General features: G+C 32.9%; 2 protein-coding genes across 2 annotated transcripts; both read right to left on the minus strand.

Annotated features, from left to right (window-relative positions):
* Nucleotides 1-4,688: 4,688 nt before the first annotated feature.
* On the minus strand, nucleotides 4,689-7,245 carry LOC132188508 (uncharacterized). Its single transcript, XM_059602985.2, has 2 exons — nucleotides 7,100-7,245; nucleotides 4,689-5,653 (listed from the first exon to the last, which is right to left on the minus strand). Exons 1-2 carry the CDS (start codon nucleotides 7,107-7,109, stop codon nucleotides 4,899-4,901), a joined length of 765 nt encoding a protein of 254 aa, XP_059458968.2. The 5' UTR covers nucleotides 7,110-7,245; the 3' UTR covers nucleotides 4,689-4,898.
* Nucleotides 7,246-11,733: 4,488 nt separating this feature from the next.
* Nucleotides 11,734-12,462, minus strand: LOC148585142 (uncharacterized). Its single transcript, XM_088517711.1, has one exon. It carries the CDS (start codon nucleotides 12,460-12,462, stop codon nucleotides 11,734-11,736), a length of 729 nt encoding a protein of 242 aa, XP_088373837.1.
* Between the last annotated feature and the right edge of the window lie 2,747 nt (nucleotides 12,463-15,209).

Here is a 15,209-nt window from a genome sequence, read left to right on the forward strand (position 1 = left end):
TCATCCTCTTGCCCTCTTTATTGAAATTTTTTGTTTTTGATGAGAAAATATAAACGTTAGAAATAAAATATTACAATTTATTTTCTATTTATTATTTAGCCATCTAGGGAAAGTCAAGAGCCAAAAATATAAACTGCTGTCAACTATGGGCATTTTAAATATCAGTCTCTATATTTTTCACTTTACCTCTCTTCTTTGCTTGTTCTTTTCTAAGTTTTTCTTCTCTGCCTATCTCATCATTTTCTCTTCCTCTCCGACTCTGAGTGACTAAGTCTCTTGTCCTATCTCCATGAACTGATTCATAATTCCTTTGCCAAATTAGGTTTTATTGTTCTATTTTTGTCATTTATTTTATTATAGTCATAATTATTTTTTGATAAATCGTGTTTGTTTAATTTGTTAGTATTTTTAATTAAACATGTCTACTAGAAAATATGCATCTGGATATGAAAAACTCAAAAAAAAAAAAAAAAAAAAAAAAAAAAAAAAAAAAGACAAATTGATTGAATCTCAAAAAAGAGCTCTAAATAAATTTGTTATTAGCAATAAACAAAATATTGAGGATAATTTAGGTGAAAAACTCATAAATGAACAAGAAACTCATCAAAAAGAATTAGAAGATAATGAAAATGTTATTGATGTATCTAAATCTATTGCTATATATATATATATATGTTACTTTAAAAAAGAAAAAATTGAATTAAAAAAAAAAAAATTGTTACTTAAAAAAAAAAAAAAAATTTAGGCCCAATTTCAAAGTTTTGCCTAAAGCCCCAAAATATGTTGAGCCAGCCCTGCCTCATGGTAATGATAATGGCCACAAGTGGAGACATAAGCCTAGCCCGAACCATTTTTTGATGGCCATGAGATCTTTTCACTCAGCTTTAGAGACACCCCTTCATTACATCTTTCATTTCAACTAGGGTTATTTCAAAATCTAATAGTTATTTTAAGAGTCACATAATCCTTTTTAAAAGGAAATAAGAGTAATTTTCAACATTACTCCAAATTCAATGATAAATCCATCAATCTAGAGTACAGAAATGGGTAAAAGATGAAATATACAATTGTTTTTATCATTTTTCTGACCATATATATTTATATATTCAAGATATATCTAATTACAATGATTATATATATACAAATTCTTTGTATATATATATGGGGCTAACTATTAGCCAGATACAAGCTTAATAATAACGGAAATTCCTTCCCCAAAAATTGCAGTAATAATGAGCATAAGAATCCCTTGTATTTTCGACGAGCTTAGCCTTCTAGCCCTCATAATTCCAGTCAAGTCCCCATGCTCGACAACCAAACTTCCAGTACGTACTTGTCGTTTCTCCACCACTTTGTTCGTCGAAATAAGCCTTTTTCCATTTGTCCAGAACCAATTCCTTCACACATCCCAAATGGTAATGATAATAACCACAAGTGGAGACATAAGCCCAGCCCCGAACCAACAATTCAAGCGAAAATTAATATACATAAATTTGAAGTTTGTTCTAATAAATGAGAATATATAATTGTTAATGATCTATTTGGAAATATATACTTGTTAATGGTCATGTGGGTGTCTAGGATGTTGTTTCTCAGTAATTTTTGGCATATATATCTTATGATCAGAAGCTCTTTTCTTTTTTTGTATTTATGATCAGAAGCTTGACTCGCTTAATTATCAGTGCATTTCCTTGTCGTACTGTTTGTCGACCAATCTCAAAGTGATTAAGTACACACTAGAGGGATGAAATTAAGATTTTTTATTAGGAGTAAAATAAAAATAAATATATGAGAGACTAAGCTTAATTTTAATAAAAGTAAAATCTAATTTTTAAGCTTAGATATACGTACGGAGACCCGGCCTAGCTAGGGCCTAGCATTACGGACGAAACTATATATCGTGACAAAACTATATATGATTTTTATTAAGAGTAAAATAAAAATAGATAAATGAGATATCGAGGTTAAGCTAATTAATTTTATAATTTGAGGTTAAGCTCAAATATACTAGCAGCTCATTTATTGTTTACTCGATCTTAATAAAAAGTCATAGGTTCATCTCCAACTCTCTGTATATTTAGAGTGCGTTTGGGAGTGCGTTTTTAAAAAAATAATCTGCGATTTTAAACCAAATTGCAACTTTGGGGTGTCTGGGATTGCGATTTTAAAAATGCAAATTTTAAAATCGCAAAAAAATCTGCGATTTCCATAAGCTGATTAGAGGGTGCTTATTTGAAAAAGTGCGAATTTAAAACAAAATCACGATTTTTATTAAAAAGACATTTGGCGCAATAGTTACCTTTTTTAGAACGAGAATTAAAAAAATACCAAGAATACCCACTTAAAATATATTAAAATCCTTATTTTCTCTTTTTTTTTTCTTCTTCATCATCTCTGTCTTGTTCATCCTTATTGGTAATTTAGTTATAAAATCGCAATTATATGCTAATATTATCCAAACACTCAATTAATAAAAAAAGTAATTTTAAGTATGTTTTATCAAACGCCTGTGCGATTTTAAAAAGTAGCGATTTAAAAAACGCAATTTTTAAAATCGTACTTATTGAAATCGCACTCCCAAACGGACCCTTAAGCTTAAAAATTAAATTTGACTTTGATTAAAATTATGATGCGAGGATATATAAGGAAGTTGTACAGCAACATCAGTGGCCTAGAATTGCAAGCCACTCTACCGATTATTCAAGAGGGAATGCTTACAAAAAAAAAAAAATTAATAAGAGTTTGTTTGCAATTATGTTTGAGAAATAAAGTTTTTAAGTTAAAAAACGTTTTTGGTTATTTTTAGATTTTTCGGACCTTTAAAAAAGCTTTCATTTTTTTTTACCAAACGGGTATTTTTTTTCTTTAAACGGACTTTTTGAGTTTTCAACGCACTTTTAAACTCCTCAAACGTATACACTTTTAAACTCATAAAACAGCCAGAATTGGATGGTTCTTCGGCTTGCAAGTATATTAACATTTTTTTCACCAGCCAGATTTATGTATGCAGTAATACTGATCACTATTGATGAGTAGAGTCGTTTCCTCAATCTTGTCGGTATGATCACTCTTGCCAACTTACGTCTATTTTTAATTACTTAGATGATATTAATTAATGGTGTCTGCAGGGTATCGAGGGAACCACATGTGATGTACTACTATGAGGCTAATGATCAATGCAACCTGCGGTGGGATGTTGCTGTTTGACATGTTTGTCTACTATTTTCCCAAAACACGTTCATCCTGAAGAGCCTTCTATCCTACAGATTCTGCAGGGGTGGTTTACGTGGGTACCGATATCATGATCTCCGGCCGCGAGTTTCTTGGTTGTTGAGTGTTGGTCTATGTTGGTGACTGAAGGGAGAAGAAGGAGGCTTTGAAAATATGAATGAAATAATATAATTTTTTTTTTTTTATAAAAAAAAAAAAAAAGACTGAAAAATAATATTTAAAAGAAAAATAGAAAAGAGAATACAAAAATTTGTTGGAGTGATGGAGAATATATATAAATAAAACAAACAGTCGTTAAAGTAGTATAGAATATTTTAGGTATGGTTGGGAGATGCTCTACGTACTAACACAATTATTGGCCTTCTTGCAGCATTTACGCATACGGACAAAGAGATTCTTTTCAACGAGTTTTTCGTTTGGATTATATTTTTGTCTTGGCCAGCGTTTACACATTAGAAAAATCAGTCAAGTCAACTTAGTAGGCCAATTAAAATATATAGCACACAACTTACGAAATCTTCAACGTGTACACCATATATATATATATATATATATATATATATATATATATTAGAGTTAATTTTGAGATAATTTTTTTTTGAGTTTTTGGGTTTGGTCCGGTCTTTGAGCTTCCAACTAACAAAATATCGATATCTCGCTGACACTGTACTTCCATGATGTTATTCATCTGGCCTAGCTATTATCTCAAAATATCTGTATTTTTTTTTTTGGTAAGCATTTCCTCTTGAATAATTGGTAGAGTGATTTGCAAGTCTAAGCCAAGGATGTTGCTGAACATCTTCCCTATCTTCGCAACATAATTTTAATAAAAGTCAAATTTAATAAAAAAAATTTGACCACTCATTTATTTATTTCTATTTTACTCTTAATAAAAAAATCATAGTTTCATCACAATAGTTTTGTCGGTGGTGCTAGGGTCTCCTTATAATATTTAAGCTTAGTCGCTCATTTATTTATTTTTTAGTCTTAATAAAAAATTACAGTTTTGTCCGTACATGCTAACAGTAGTAGAGGCAGAAGTACGTTAATGGTTGGGGGCCCTAAATTTATTAAAATGCCTCAAAATTATGTGTTTTATGAAATAGGCCTTCTAAATTTAATTTTTGACCCCTCCCCAAAAAATATTTTTCTAGTTTTGTCCCCCTAAACATAAAGCTCTAGTCCCACCCACCCCTGCATGCTAAGGTCTCCGTATATTTAAAAGTAAAAAAAAAAATGAATTTGACTTTGAATTGAATTATGATGTGAGGATAAGCAAACTGTTAGTTCGTGAGGAACTTCAACATGTGTAATATTTCAAAAGGAAAAAAAAAAAAAAAAAAAAAATCACACGTCTATAAATCAACAATGCTTTATTTATTTATTTTTAATAACAATGTTTCTTTTCTATTCATTTCATAAAAACTCAACAATAACAGAAATTCTTTCTCCAACAATTGAACCAATAATATATATGACCTGAAGATAAGAAATTTCATCTTCCCCGGCCACCCATTTCTCACTATGCGATGCACTCCATTATTCAATAAAGCAGTATTTGTCACAGAATGCTTATAACAATAAAGCATAAATATTCCTTCGGAGCTTCTTTAATTTCTTTCTATGGAGTAATAGGAAAGTGAGTAATGTATAACATTACTCACTTTCTATGCGAATAACAACTCAACAATAACAGAAATTCCTTCTCCTAAAATTGCACCAATGATGATCTGAAGAAGAAATTTCATCTTCCCCAGCCATTTCTCACTATGCCCCATTCCATTAGCGTCCCCAAGCCCTAGTTTCAATTCAAAGGTGCTGCTTCCATCAGTTTCTGGGCAAAGACAAGACGCCTTCCAGTTCTTGAGGGTCATGGCCTTGAAACATGCCACATGGCAACAGAAATTGCCACACTTGGAAACATAAGCCCATCCCCTAATCTCTTTTGAAACTTTCCTAGTTTGGCATATTAGGCATGCCTTTGATAGCCGTGAGATCTTTTCACGGAGCTCCAGAGTCACCCCATCAACTGAAATAATTTGTTGGAGCTTCAAACAACAAGGATGTATGCGGACTGGCTTCTTACACGAAGATTCGTACATAAACCCTCGGATGTTCTGCCCACATGCAACGCAAAATCCAAAGTTCATCCCATTCTCTGTATGCTGACCATAAAACTTGAATTTGCTTTTCTCGAACGGGTGCGGTAAGATTGAGCCGCGCGCGGCTAAACCGCATTGCTCGTGAAGATGAAAGTCACATTCCTCACACTGGTAGCATGGCTCAAACCCTTCCTCTTTACACCCATTACAATGATAAGGTGCTTGCGCCCCCATCCATGTAAGCTGGTGTGGGTGACTAGAATGCTGTATATCAGTAATTCTCGTCATATCTTGTGAGAAGTTTGCAAATCTCAGAATGTCTGGACAATTTAAGCACGAATAAGATGAATTTGAAGTTTGTTCGAATAAATGAAAAAGTAAAAAGTAAGAGTGAAAGCCATTCCAATTTCCACATATGTAGTAGATTAATTTATTTACCCTGACGATTTCAAAGATGCATGTGCAAGATTCTTCTTTTCTTCTTCTTCTTCCTCCTCCTTTTATGCTAGCAAAGGCATGCAAAATCTTTCCTAGCTCTTATAAGAGTTCTGAAAGTAAGTCTCTTTCTGATCAGGCTACTAAAAGATAAATTAAGAAGAGTCTTAAAATGAATATAATTTCAAGCTAAGTAAGCGAAACGGATCGATCAAGACTAATTTATTTTTCTCTTTTCTAAATGAGCAATTAATGTATATAATTAATCTTTTAGGTGGAGAATTTCACCAATCAAGGTTATGACTTAGAATTATCTAGATATTGTTGTAAATTACGCCAATCAAGGTTGAAATAATTCTGTGATCTGATTCAAAAATCTTATATATATATATCCAAGGATGTTCTTCCTCTTGTTCTTGTTCTTCTTTTGTTTTTATTTACTATTATTATTATTATTTTGAAAAAGAAAGTGAATTTGTAAATAGCTGTGGAAGATTGTTCTTTTGGCTAGCCAAACTTTTATTAATTCAATTCAATAAACAAGAGTTTAACCAGACACACACAAATTAACAAAGGTTAATTATCTGGAAGACCCAAGATAGAAATAGATTTGGATATATAAACGCAAAACATATTATATATTCATAAAAAATAAAAATTAAAAAAATTAAAAAAAAAAAAATTAAAAAAAAAAAAAAATCCCTATATATCACAAACTTGTCCACTGATCTAACACTTTTGCCCTCTTAAAATAAATGAAAGTTCGTAAAAGTGATACGTATTTTTATAAAATAAAATAAATATAAAATAATCTGTCGCTTCTTAATTTGGTTAATGGAAGTCCCAGCTTTATTTCGGAAAAAAAAAAGATCAGACTTCTATTTTGGTACGGAAAGGAGTTTGCGATATTGGTTAGTGCATGCAGTAATCTGCAGATCTAGCTAGAGAGTTGAGCAATATGAGTGAATAAATATTAAAAAAAAAAAGAAAAAAGAAGAGATCAGACTTCTATTTTGGTACGGAAAGGAGTTTGCGATGTTAGTGCACATGCAGTAATCTTCAGATCTAGCTAGAGAGTTGAGCAATATGAGTGAATAAATATTAAAAAAAAAAAAAAAAAAAAAAGAAAGAAAAAAGAAAAAAAGAAGAAGAGATCAGACTTCTATTTTGGTATGGAAAGGAGTTTGCGATGTTAGTGCACGTGCAGTAATCTGCAGATCTAGCTAGAGAGTTGAGCAATATGAGTGAATAAATATTAAAAAAGAAAAGAAAAAAGGAAGCAAGTATCTAAAAATGATTTATTCGACAAATATAAAAGCAGATCTACTCACCAGGATGCATTCCAAAGCCATGCAAGCTTCTTTGTATAATTGTGTTCTTCCTCCTTCTATTGTAGCAAAGGGATGCGAAATACAACCAATTCTGGAGTGTCAAAGGGTTCTGAAACCACCGACTTGTTTATGTGGAGTGGACAATAAATTTTAAGTGACCGGCTCTATGAAAAGAAAGTTCGCTGTACTTTCCTTTTCTTTTTTTTGACCAAGGAAGGACAAGATCAGACTTTCTTAGCTCCTTCTCGTTTAAGTCATGGCTCAGCAGCTATGTTTTCCCCCGATCAGAGCCGGTATTGTAGCTGGAACGGCACTGTTTCAGCTATAGTACCAGCTGATAATTGATTCTTTCAAGTCAAAAAAATCATCCCATATACTGTATAACAACTCTTTTTTTATTCACTTCCCAACCGATAATTCCAACTAAATTTTTTTTTTTTTTTTTTAAAGAAAATGAAAAACATTATTAAAAAAAAAAAGAAGGGAGAACCGATTGGGGGTGGCTCCTTGGCCAAAATGGGGTGGCCGGACCACCCCATTTTTGGCCAAAGAGGTGGCTGGAGCCACCCCCTGGCCGATCTGGAGGTGGTTCGGCCACCCCCTTGGGCAAAAAAAAAAAAAAAAAACAAAGGGGGACCGGGTGCATTTGGGGGTGGCCGGACCACCCCCAAGGGGCTGGGGTGGTTTCGGCCACCCCACACCGGCCGTATGGGGTGGCCGAAACCACCCCCAGCCCCTTGGGGGTGGTCCGGCCACCCCCAAATGCACCCGGTCCCCTTTTTTTTTTTTTTTTTTTTTTGGCCAAGGGGGTGGCCGGACCACCCCCTTGGCCATGGGGGTGGTCGAACCACCCCCATACCGGCCATGGGGGTGGCTCCAGCCACCCCCTTGGCCAAAAATGGGGTGGTTCGGCCACCCCATTTTGGCCAAGGAGCCACCCCCTGATCGGTTCTCGGTTTTTTTTTTTTTTTTTATATATATAATAATATTTCATTTTCTTTAAAAAAAAAAAAAAAAATTAGTTGGAATTATCGGTTGGGAAGTGAATAAAAAAAGAGTTGTTATACAGTATATGGGATGATTTTTTTGACTTGAAGGGGCCAATTATCAGCTAGTACTGTAGCTGGAACAGTGCCGTTCCAGCTACAATACCGGCCCTGGTTGGGGGCAAACATAGCTAGCAATACTCCCGGTCCTTTAAATGTTAAAAAATTCAATTTTTAAAAATAAAAATTCCCTTTTTTAAAAAAAAAATAAAAAATCGTTGTTCTTTAAATAAAAAATTTATGCTTTAAAAAAAAATTAAAAATTTTCGTTTTTAAAAAGTCATTTTTTTTAAAAAAAAAAAAAAAAAAAAAATTCTTTTGTTTTTTAATTTTTTATTTTTTTTGAATTTATAGTGGTATTTTTGTCTTATTGAGAACTATATAGGGCATTTTTATCTTTTTCCTAGCCTTGAAAGAGACATTGATATTATTTTGGTAGTTTGAGGGAAACATTGTCCCAATTGAAAGTTTGGGGGAACATTATCAATTGAGTGGTAGTTTTGAAGAGGGTATGTGGACTTTAATTAATGAGATAAATGCAAAATTGATATCTGTGGTTGGTCTAAATTACAAATTACTCATTGTAATATAACAAATAATTTATAGATTCTTATAGTTGACATAAATTAGAAATCACTCATTGTAATATAAAAAAATCATTTATAGGTCTTTATAGTAGGCTAAAATAGTAGTTTACTCTATAAAATCAATTGATTCAATTTCCATTAAGTAATTTAACATAATCCATTATTTTGTCACATCATACTGTTATAGTAAATTAACATAATCTCTTATATCCCCAAAATTTTACCATGTGTGTAACCATCCCTTATTTTCATTTTTCTCGCTAGGATTTTGAAGCATTTTGGGAGAATTTGACGGTCGCATTTTGTAAAGAGGCTGATGAAGATGAAGATGATGGAGGGTTACGCACGGGGTACAATTTTGGGGATATAAGATATTAAGTTAATGGGAAAAATATAAAAAAGCTCCCCAAATTACCAACTGTTTTCGATTTAGCCCCATAATGTTCCAAAAGTGATAAAGTAGCCCCCAAACTACCAAACTATTGCATTTTGGCCATTTTGTTAGTTAAAACCGTCAGTTTGGATGGAAACTGCAAAACGACGTCATTTTGTTACAAGTAAGTTACTACAATGCCCTTTTATGAAGAAAAAAAAATTATGAGAAAAATATAAAAAAGCCCCCCAAACTACCAGCCATTTTCATTTTAACCCACTAATGTTCAGAAAATGATAAAGTAGCCATCCAACTACCAAACAATTGCAATTGGCCACTCCATTAGTCATTACCATCAAATATGATGAAAAATTTAAAACTACGTCGTTTTGGCAAGGGTAAGTTACCAAAATGTTCTTTTTAGAAAGAAAAAAAAAATCATATTAAAACAAGCAAGCAAAACGACACTGTTTTGCTTGAAATTAGGGTTTCCTTACATTTACCAAAACGGCGCTGCTTTGGTAAGTGTTAGGAATTAAAAGAAAAACACCCTAGACCCCACACAGGTGACCCATGAAAAAAACCCCAACCCCAGTTTATCTCTCCCCAAAACCGCCGGCCACCACGTCATTCTATCTCCGGCAGCATGTAAATCTTATCCATAACTCAATCTTTTTATTGTATTTCATGGTATTCCCATAACGTAGTTTTTTTGTTTGATTTCTACAATGGGTAATAATTTTTTGGTGGCGCTTTGTAGCCACTGGATGGTGTGGCCGACGGTGATGGATGGTAGTGGCAATGGTAGCCATTTTGAGAGAGAGAGAGAGAGAGGGGTGTTGCGTTTTTTTCACTTGAGGGAGAAAGTTGCCGAAGATAGAACAACGTGGTGGCCGGCGGTTTGAGGGAGAGAGATAAACTGGGGTTGGGGTTTTTTTCTGCGTGGGGTTTAAGGTTTTTTCTTTTAATTCCTAACACTTACCCAAACATCACCGTTTTGGTAAGTGTAAGGAAAACCTAATTTCAAGTAAAACGGCGCCGTTTTGCATACTTGTTTTAATATGATTTTTTGTTTCTTCTAAAAGGGCATTTTAGTAACTTACACTTGTCAAAACGACGTAGTTTTGAATTTTTTATCATATTTGACAGTAATGACTAACGGAGTGGCCAAATTGCAACTGTTTGGTAGTTGGAGGGCTACTTTATCACTTTCTGAACATTATAAGGCTAAAATGAAAACGGATGGTAGTTTGGGGAGCTTTTTTATATTTTTCCCAATTTTTTATTATTATTTTTTTTTTCATAAAAGGGCAATATTATAGTAACTTACCCGTAACAAAACGACGTCGTCTTGCAGTTTCCGTCTAAACTGACGGTTTTGACTAACGGAGTGGACAAAATGCAATAGTTTAGTAGTTTGGAGGCTACTTTATCACTTTTGAAACATTATGGGCTAAATTGAAAACGGCTGTTAGTTTGGGAGGCTTTTTTATATTTTTTTCTAAGATAATTTACTGTAGTTGTATGACGTGGAGTGAGGGCTGATGTGTAATCTTAGCTAGTAATTAATAATAACACGTGTCACGTTTTTATTGGGTATAACGTGGCAAAGTGACAAATTTTGTTAAGATACTTAAACGAAATTCTTTTCAGAGAGTAAATTATTATTTTGGCATATCTTGAGTACTTATAAGTTATTTTTTATACCACAGAGAATAATTTGTAATTTATGCCAACTACAAGGACCTATAAATTATTTTTTATACAGCATGGATTGATCTATAATTTAGACTAATTACAAGGACCAATTTTGCATTTATCCTTTAACTAATTCAAAGTGTCATTATTCACATTCACGAGTCTCAATGTCCATACATTTTTCAACATCCATAATTTCTTGGAAAGTTACACTTGTTTTTTTTTTTTGGCATTTATAATTTCTTGGAAATGGAGTCAAGGTTCGAACTTAAAATCGTTGACTCTGATATCATGTTAAATCACCACTTATCCCACAAACTTAAGTTTATAAAAAAAAAAAAAATAATAAATAATAAAAAAAAAAAAAACGATAAATTTAATCATTAATCAACACTTTAACATCATTTAAATAACGAAATCATAAACAATTGTTCAAAGATACAAAGTTTTGAAGGAAATAGGACTTTAATCTCTTCCAAATTCTTCTCATGATCTTTAAATCTACTGTTATTCATCTTCCTCTATAAACAAAATAAAAGGCATGTAGGGATTGTTTTTCACACAATAGCAGTTCGCATATATACTACCGATAGTCCACCAACAAACATATACGTACACGTCGACTGCACATCTAAGTATACCTTAAAACAATTCAAAACGACTGAAAAAGAGAATACAGATGGCATAAGCCACATCACAGTATCGAAGAAAATGATCCACGGACTCTATTCTTCTTACGGATGCAACATCTATTTACTACAGTAATTTATGTACGGCTTCACAAGATTAATTATCGATCGATCCTTCTAGCCAAGGCGTCTTTACTCTTTACTTCTTCTACACGTTTATAAGCAAATTGATTGTTTAACGTACAGCGGCCTGACCAAAAGATATTCCAGAAGCCGGCCGGGGGCTACTTGGAGCGTCTTTCTATACTAATAAAAGCAGAAGAATCAAAGGAATTCCTTTTCCCAAAATTGCAGTAATAATGAGGCGAAGAGCGACTTTTATCTTCGACAGCCATCTCTCACTTGGGTTGGTTCCAGTAATCTCCCCAAGCCCTAGTTCCAAATTAACAGCAATTCTTCCATCAGTTTGTTGGTGAAAAGAAGACGCCCTCCATTTCTCCAGGGTCACGGCCTTCACACATGCCACATGGTAACAGTAATTGCCACAAGTGGAAACATAAGCCCAGCCCTTAATCTCTTTTGAAATTTCCCTACTTTGGCATTTTAGGCATGCCGTTGATGGCCATGGGATCTTTTCACGGAGCTTCAGAGTCACCCCATGCCCATGATCTGTAGTTTCACGATCGAGCTTTAAACAGGAAGGATGTATGCGGACTGGCTTCTTACACGAAGATTGGTACATGAACCCTCGGATGTTCTTCCCACATGCAACGCAAAATCCAAAGTTCATCCCATTCTCTGTATGCTTACCATAAAACTTGAATGTGCTTTTCTCGAACGGGTGCGGGAAGATTGAGCAGTGCGCGGCTGAAGCGCATTGCTCGTGAAGATGAAAGTCACATTCCTCACACTGGTAGCATGGCTCAAACCCTTCCTCTTTACACCCATTGCACCAATAAGGAGTTTTCGCCCACATCAATTTTAGCCGGTGCCGGTGACTAGAATGTTGTATTTCAGTAATTATCGTCATATCTCTGAATTTCTGGACAATTTATGCGAAAATAAACATAAATTTGAAGTTTGTTAGAATAAATATTAATTCTGCATCTGAACAAATGAAGAGCAAGTAAAAATCATTCCATGAATATACGTAGATTAATTTACCAGGACGATTCCAAAGCTGTGCAAGATTAATTCTTCTTCTTCCTCCCCCTTTTATGCTAGCAAATTAAGGCATGCAATGAAAAATCTTTGCTTTTATAAGGTAAGAGTTCTGAAAGTAAGTCTCTTTCTGATCAGGCCCGCTGATGTCCCTCATAGTAATTGGGCGGCACCTTCCTAGGCAGTGAGATTTGTGGAAGACTGACCATGCCTTTACGCGTATGCCTTGAAAACGTAGGCGGCCTTAATTAGCGTGTTAGACTAGTCATAAATTAAAAAATAAAATAATTTTTTTTCCTTTTTTAATTTAAACTTCTAAAATAAATAATAATTTTATCATTTGTGATTAGCTGGATAAGTACAACTTGATCCGGTCGGCAAAAGGATTATTCCTTGTCATCACATTCAAGGAAATTACGGAATAACATCATTCATATTAAGTAAAGAAAAAAAAAATTATTTTATGGTTAAGAGTTTATTGTGTTATATTTAAAAATGATGATTTATGGACGAAACTATGATTTTTTATTAAGAGTAAAATAAAAATAAATAAATGAGAGACTAAGCTTAATTTTAATAAAAGTAAAATCTAATTTTTAAGCTTAGATATACGTACGGAGACCCGGCCTAGGGCCTAGCATTACGGACGAAACTATATATTGTGACAAAACTATGATTTTTTACTAAGAGTAAAATAAAAATAGATAAATGAGATCGAGGTTAAGCTCAAATATACTAGCTCATTTATTATTTACTCGATCGATCTTAATAAAAAATCATAGTTTCATCTCCAACTCTCTGTATATTTGAGCTTAAAAATTAAATTTGACTTTGATTAAAATTATGATGCGAGGATATATATATATGAGGAAGCTGTACAGCAACATCATTCATATTAAGCCACTCTACCGATTATTCAAGAGGGAATGCTTACCCAAAAAAATGACTAAACCAGCCAGATTGGATGGTTGATCTTCAGCATGTAATTAGTATATTAACAATTTTTTCACCAGCCAGATTAATTTATGCAGTAATACTTTCTTCTTCTTTTTTCTTTATTTTTTTGTAAATACTACTTCATTGCTTATAACCCAAATTACAGAGGAGGAACAACAAAACAAAACAAATAAAATAAAATAAATTTGTGCAGTAATACTGACTATTGATCATGAGTAGAGTCGTTTTTCCTCACTCTTGCCAGCTTACGTCTATTTTTAATTACTTAGATGATATAATTAATTAATGGTATCTGCAGGGTATCGATCGAGGGAACCAAATGTACTATATATATATATATATATATATATATATATATATGAGACTAAATTGACAATAATATAATTTAACAAAAAAAAAAAAAAACTGAAAAATAATATTTAAAAGAAAAATAGAAAAGAGAATACAAAAATTTGTTGGAGTATATATATATATAAAACAAATAATCGTTAAAGTAGTAGAGAACATTTTAGGTATGGTTGGACTTGGAGAAGCTCTAACACAATTATTAATTGGCCTTCCTGCTGCATGTACGCGCGTATAGCGGTTGTTATATTAATTAACTTGGTAACAGGCTAGCAGCATCAAATTTTCTGCATACAAAAATGGAAAAGCTCAGTGAAAATGTTTATTGGACAAATATTATAAGCAGAATAATTCACCGGCCGGGATGATTCGATTCCCGAAGCCATACGAGATTCTTCCTTTTCAAGTTTTCAATCACCCCCTTATATATGTATACAGCCAAAACCACCCTGACTATATATATTAAAATTTATAATCTTGAGAAAACGGAACAAAATGAGCTAATTAATAAATATATATATCCAAAAAAATCTGAGTACATACAAAATAAATGAAGACACAGTCCAACATATGACTGCGCGTTAACTTGGAAATTGGTGGATCGAATAAGTTTCTTTAATTAACATTTTCCCTCAACTTGGGGTGGACTCTATACTCATTCACCGCGTGTGTTGTTTACTTTTAAGCGACAATTTTCATATAACCTATTCCCTTTCTTAAATATAATAAAATTTAAAAAATAAAAATAAAAAAGAGTGATATATGTGCAGCAGCTTCTATTTTCATTATCTATTATTTTAATACAAAATATTTATCTCTCATTTTTTTTTTGTCCTTAATTCATTGATCAGAAATGTATTTGAATTTTGTTAAAAAAGTGAGAGTAAATAAGAAACTTGCAGTATTTTGTAAAGAAATAATTTTTAATGGTATAAGAAAAAAATAAAAGAAACTATTATATTTAGATAGGAAAGCAAAAAATTGTTTTGTTTTCTAAATTTTGAAAAAATCAAAGGAAATCAGCATTATTGAATACTCTTGTTTAATGATATGTCATGCATGTATAGTTATACTGACACGGATAAATGATGTCAAGTAATAAGTTATACTGCAACTTGCTCATGATGGCTAGTGGCATCACTTTCATGTGGGGAAGGAAACTACCTATCATCACATGCAGCCGTGCAAGTCGGTTGACTCCCAAGCCTCTTGTTTAATAGTTGAATCTCAAGTCTTTTGCACGAGACATTGAATAAAAAAATAGTGATTTTAATTGGAATGGTAGGATTCACCTAAGTGAGAAAGAGAGACAAT

Source organism: Corylus avellana, chromosome 6, assembly GCF_965113065.1.
Source record: "Corylus avellana chromosome 6, dhCorAvel1.hap1.2, whole genome shotgun sequence".
NCBI classification, from domain to species: domain Eukaryota; kingdom Viridiplantae; phylum Streptophyta; class Magnoliopsida; order Fagales; family Betulaceae; genus Corylus; species Corylus avellana.

Bases quoted from the DNA above. Each gene is read 5' to 3' on its own strand.
- LOC148585142 (XM_088517711.1), bottom strand. From the start codon at position 12,462: ATGACGATAATTACTGAAATACAACATTCTAGTCACCGGCACCGGCTA.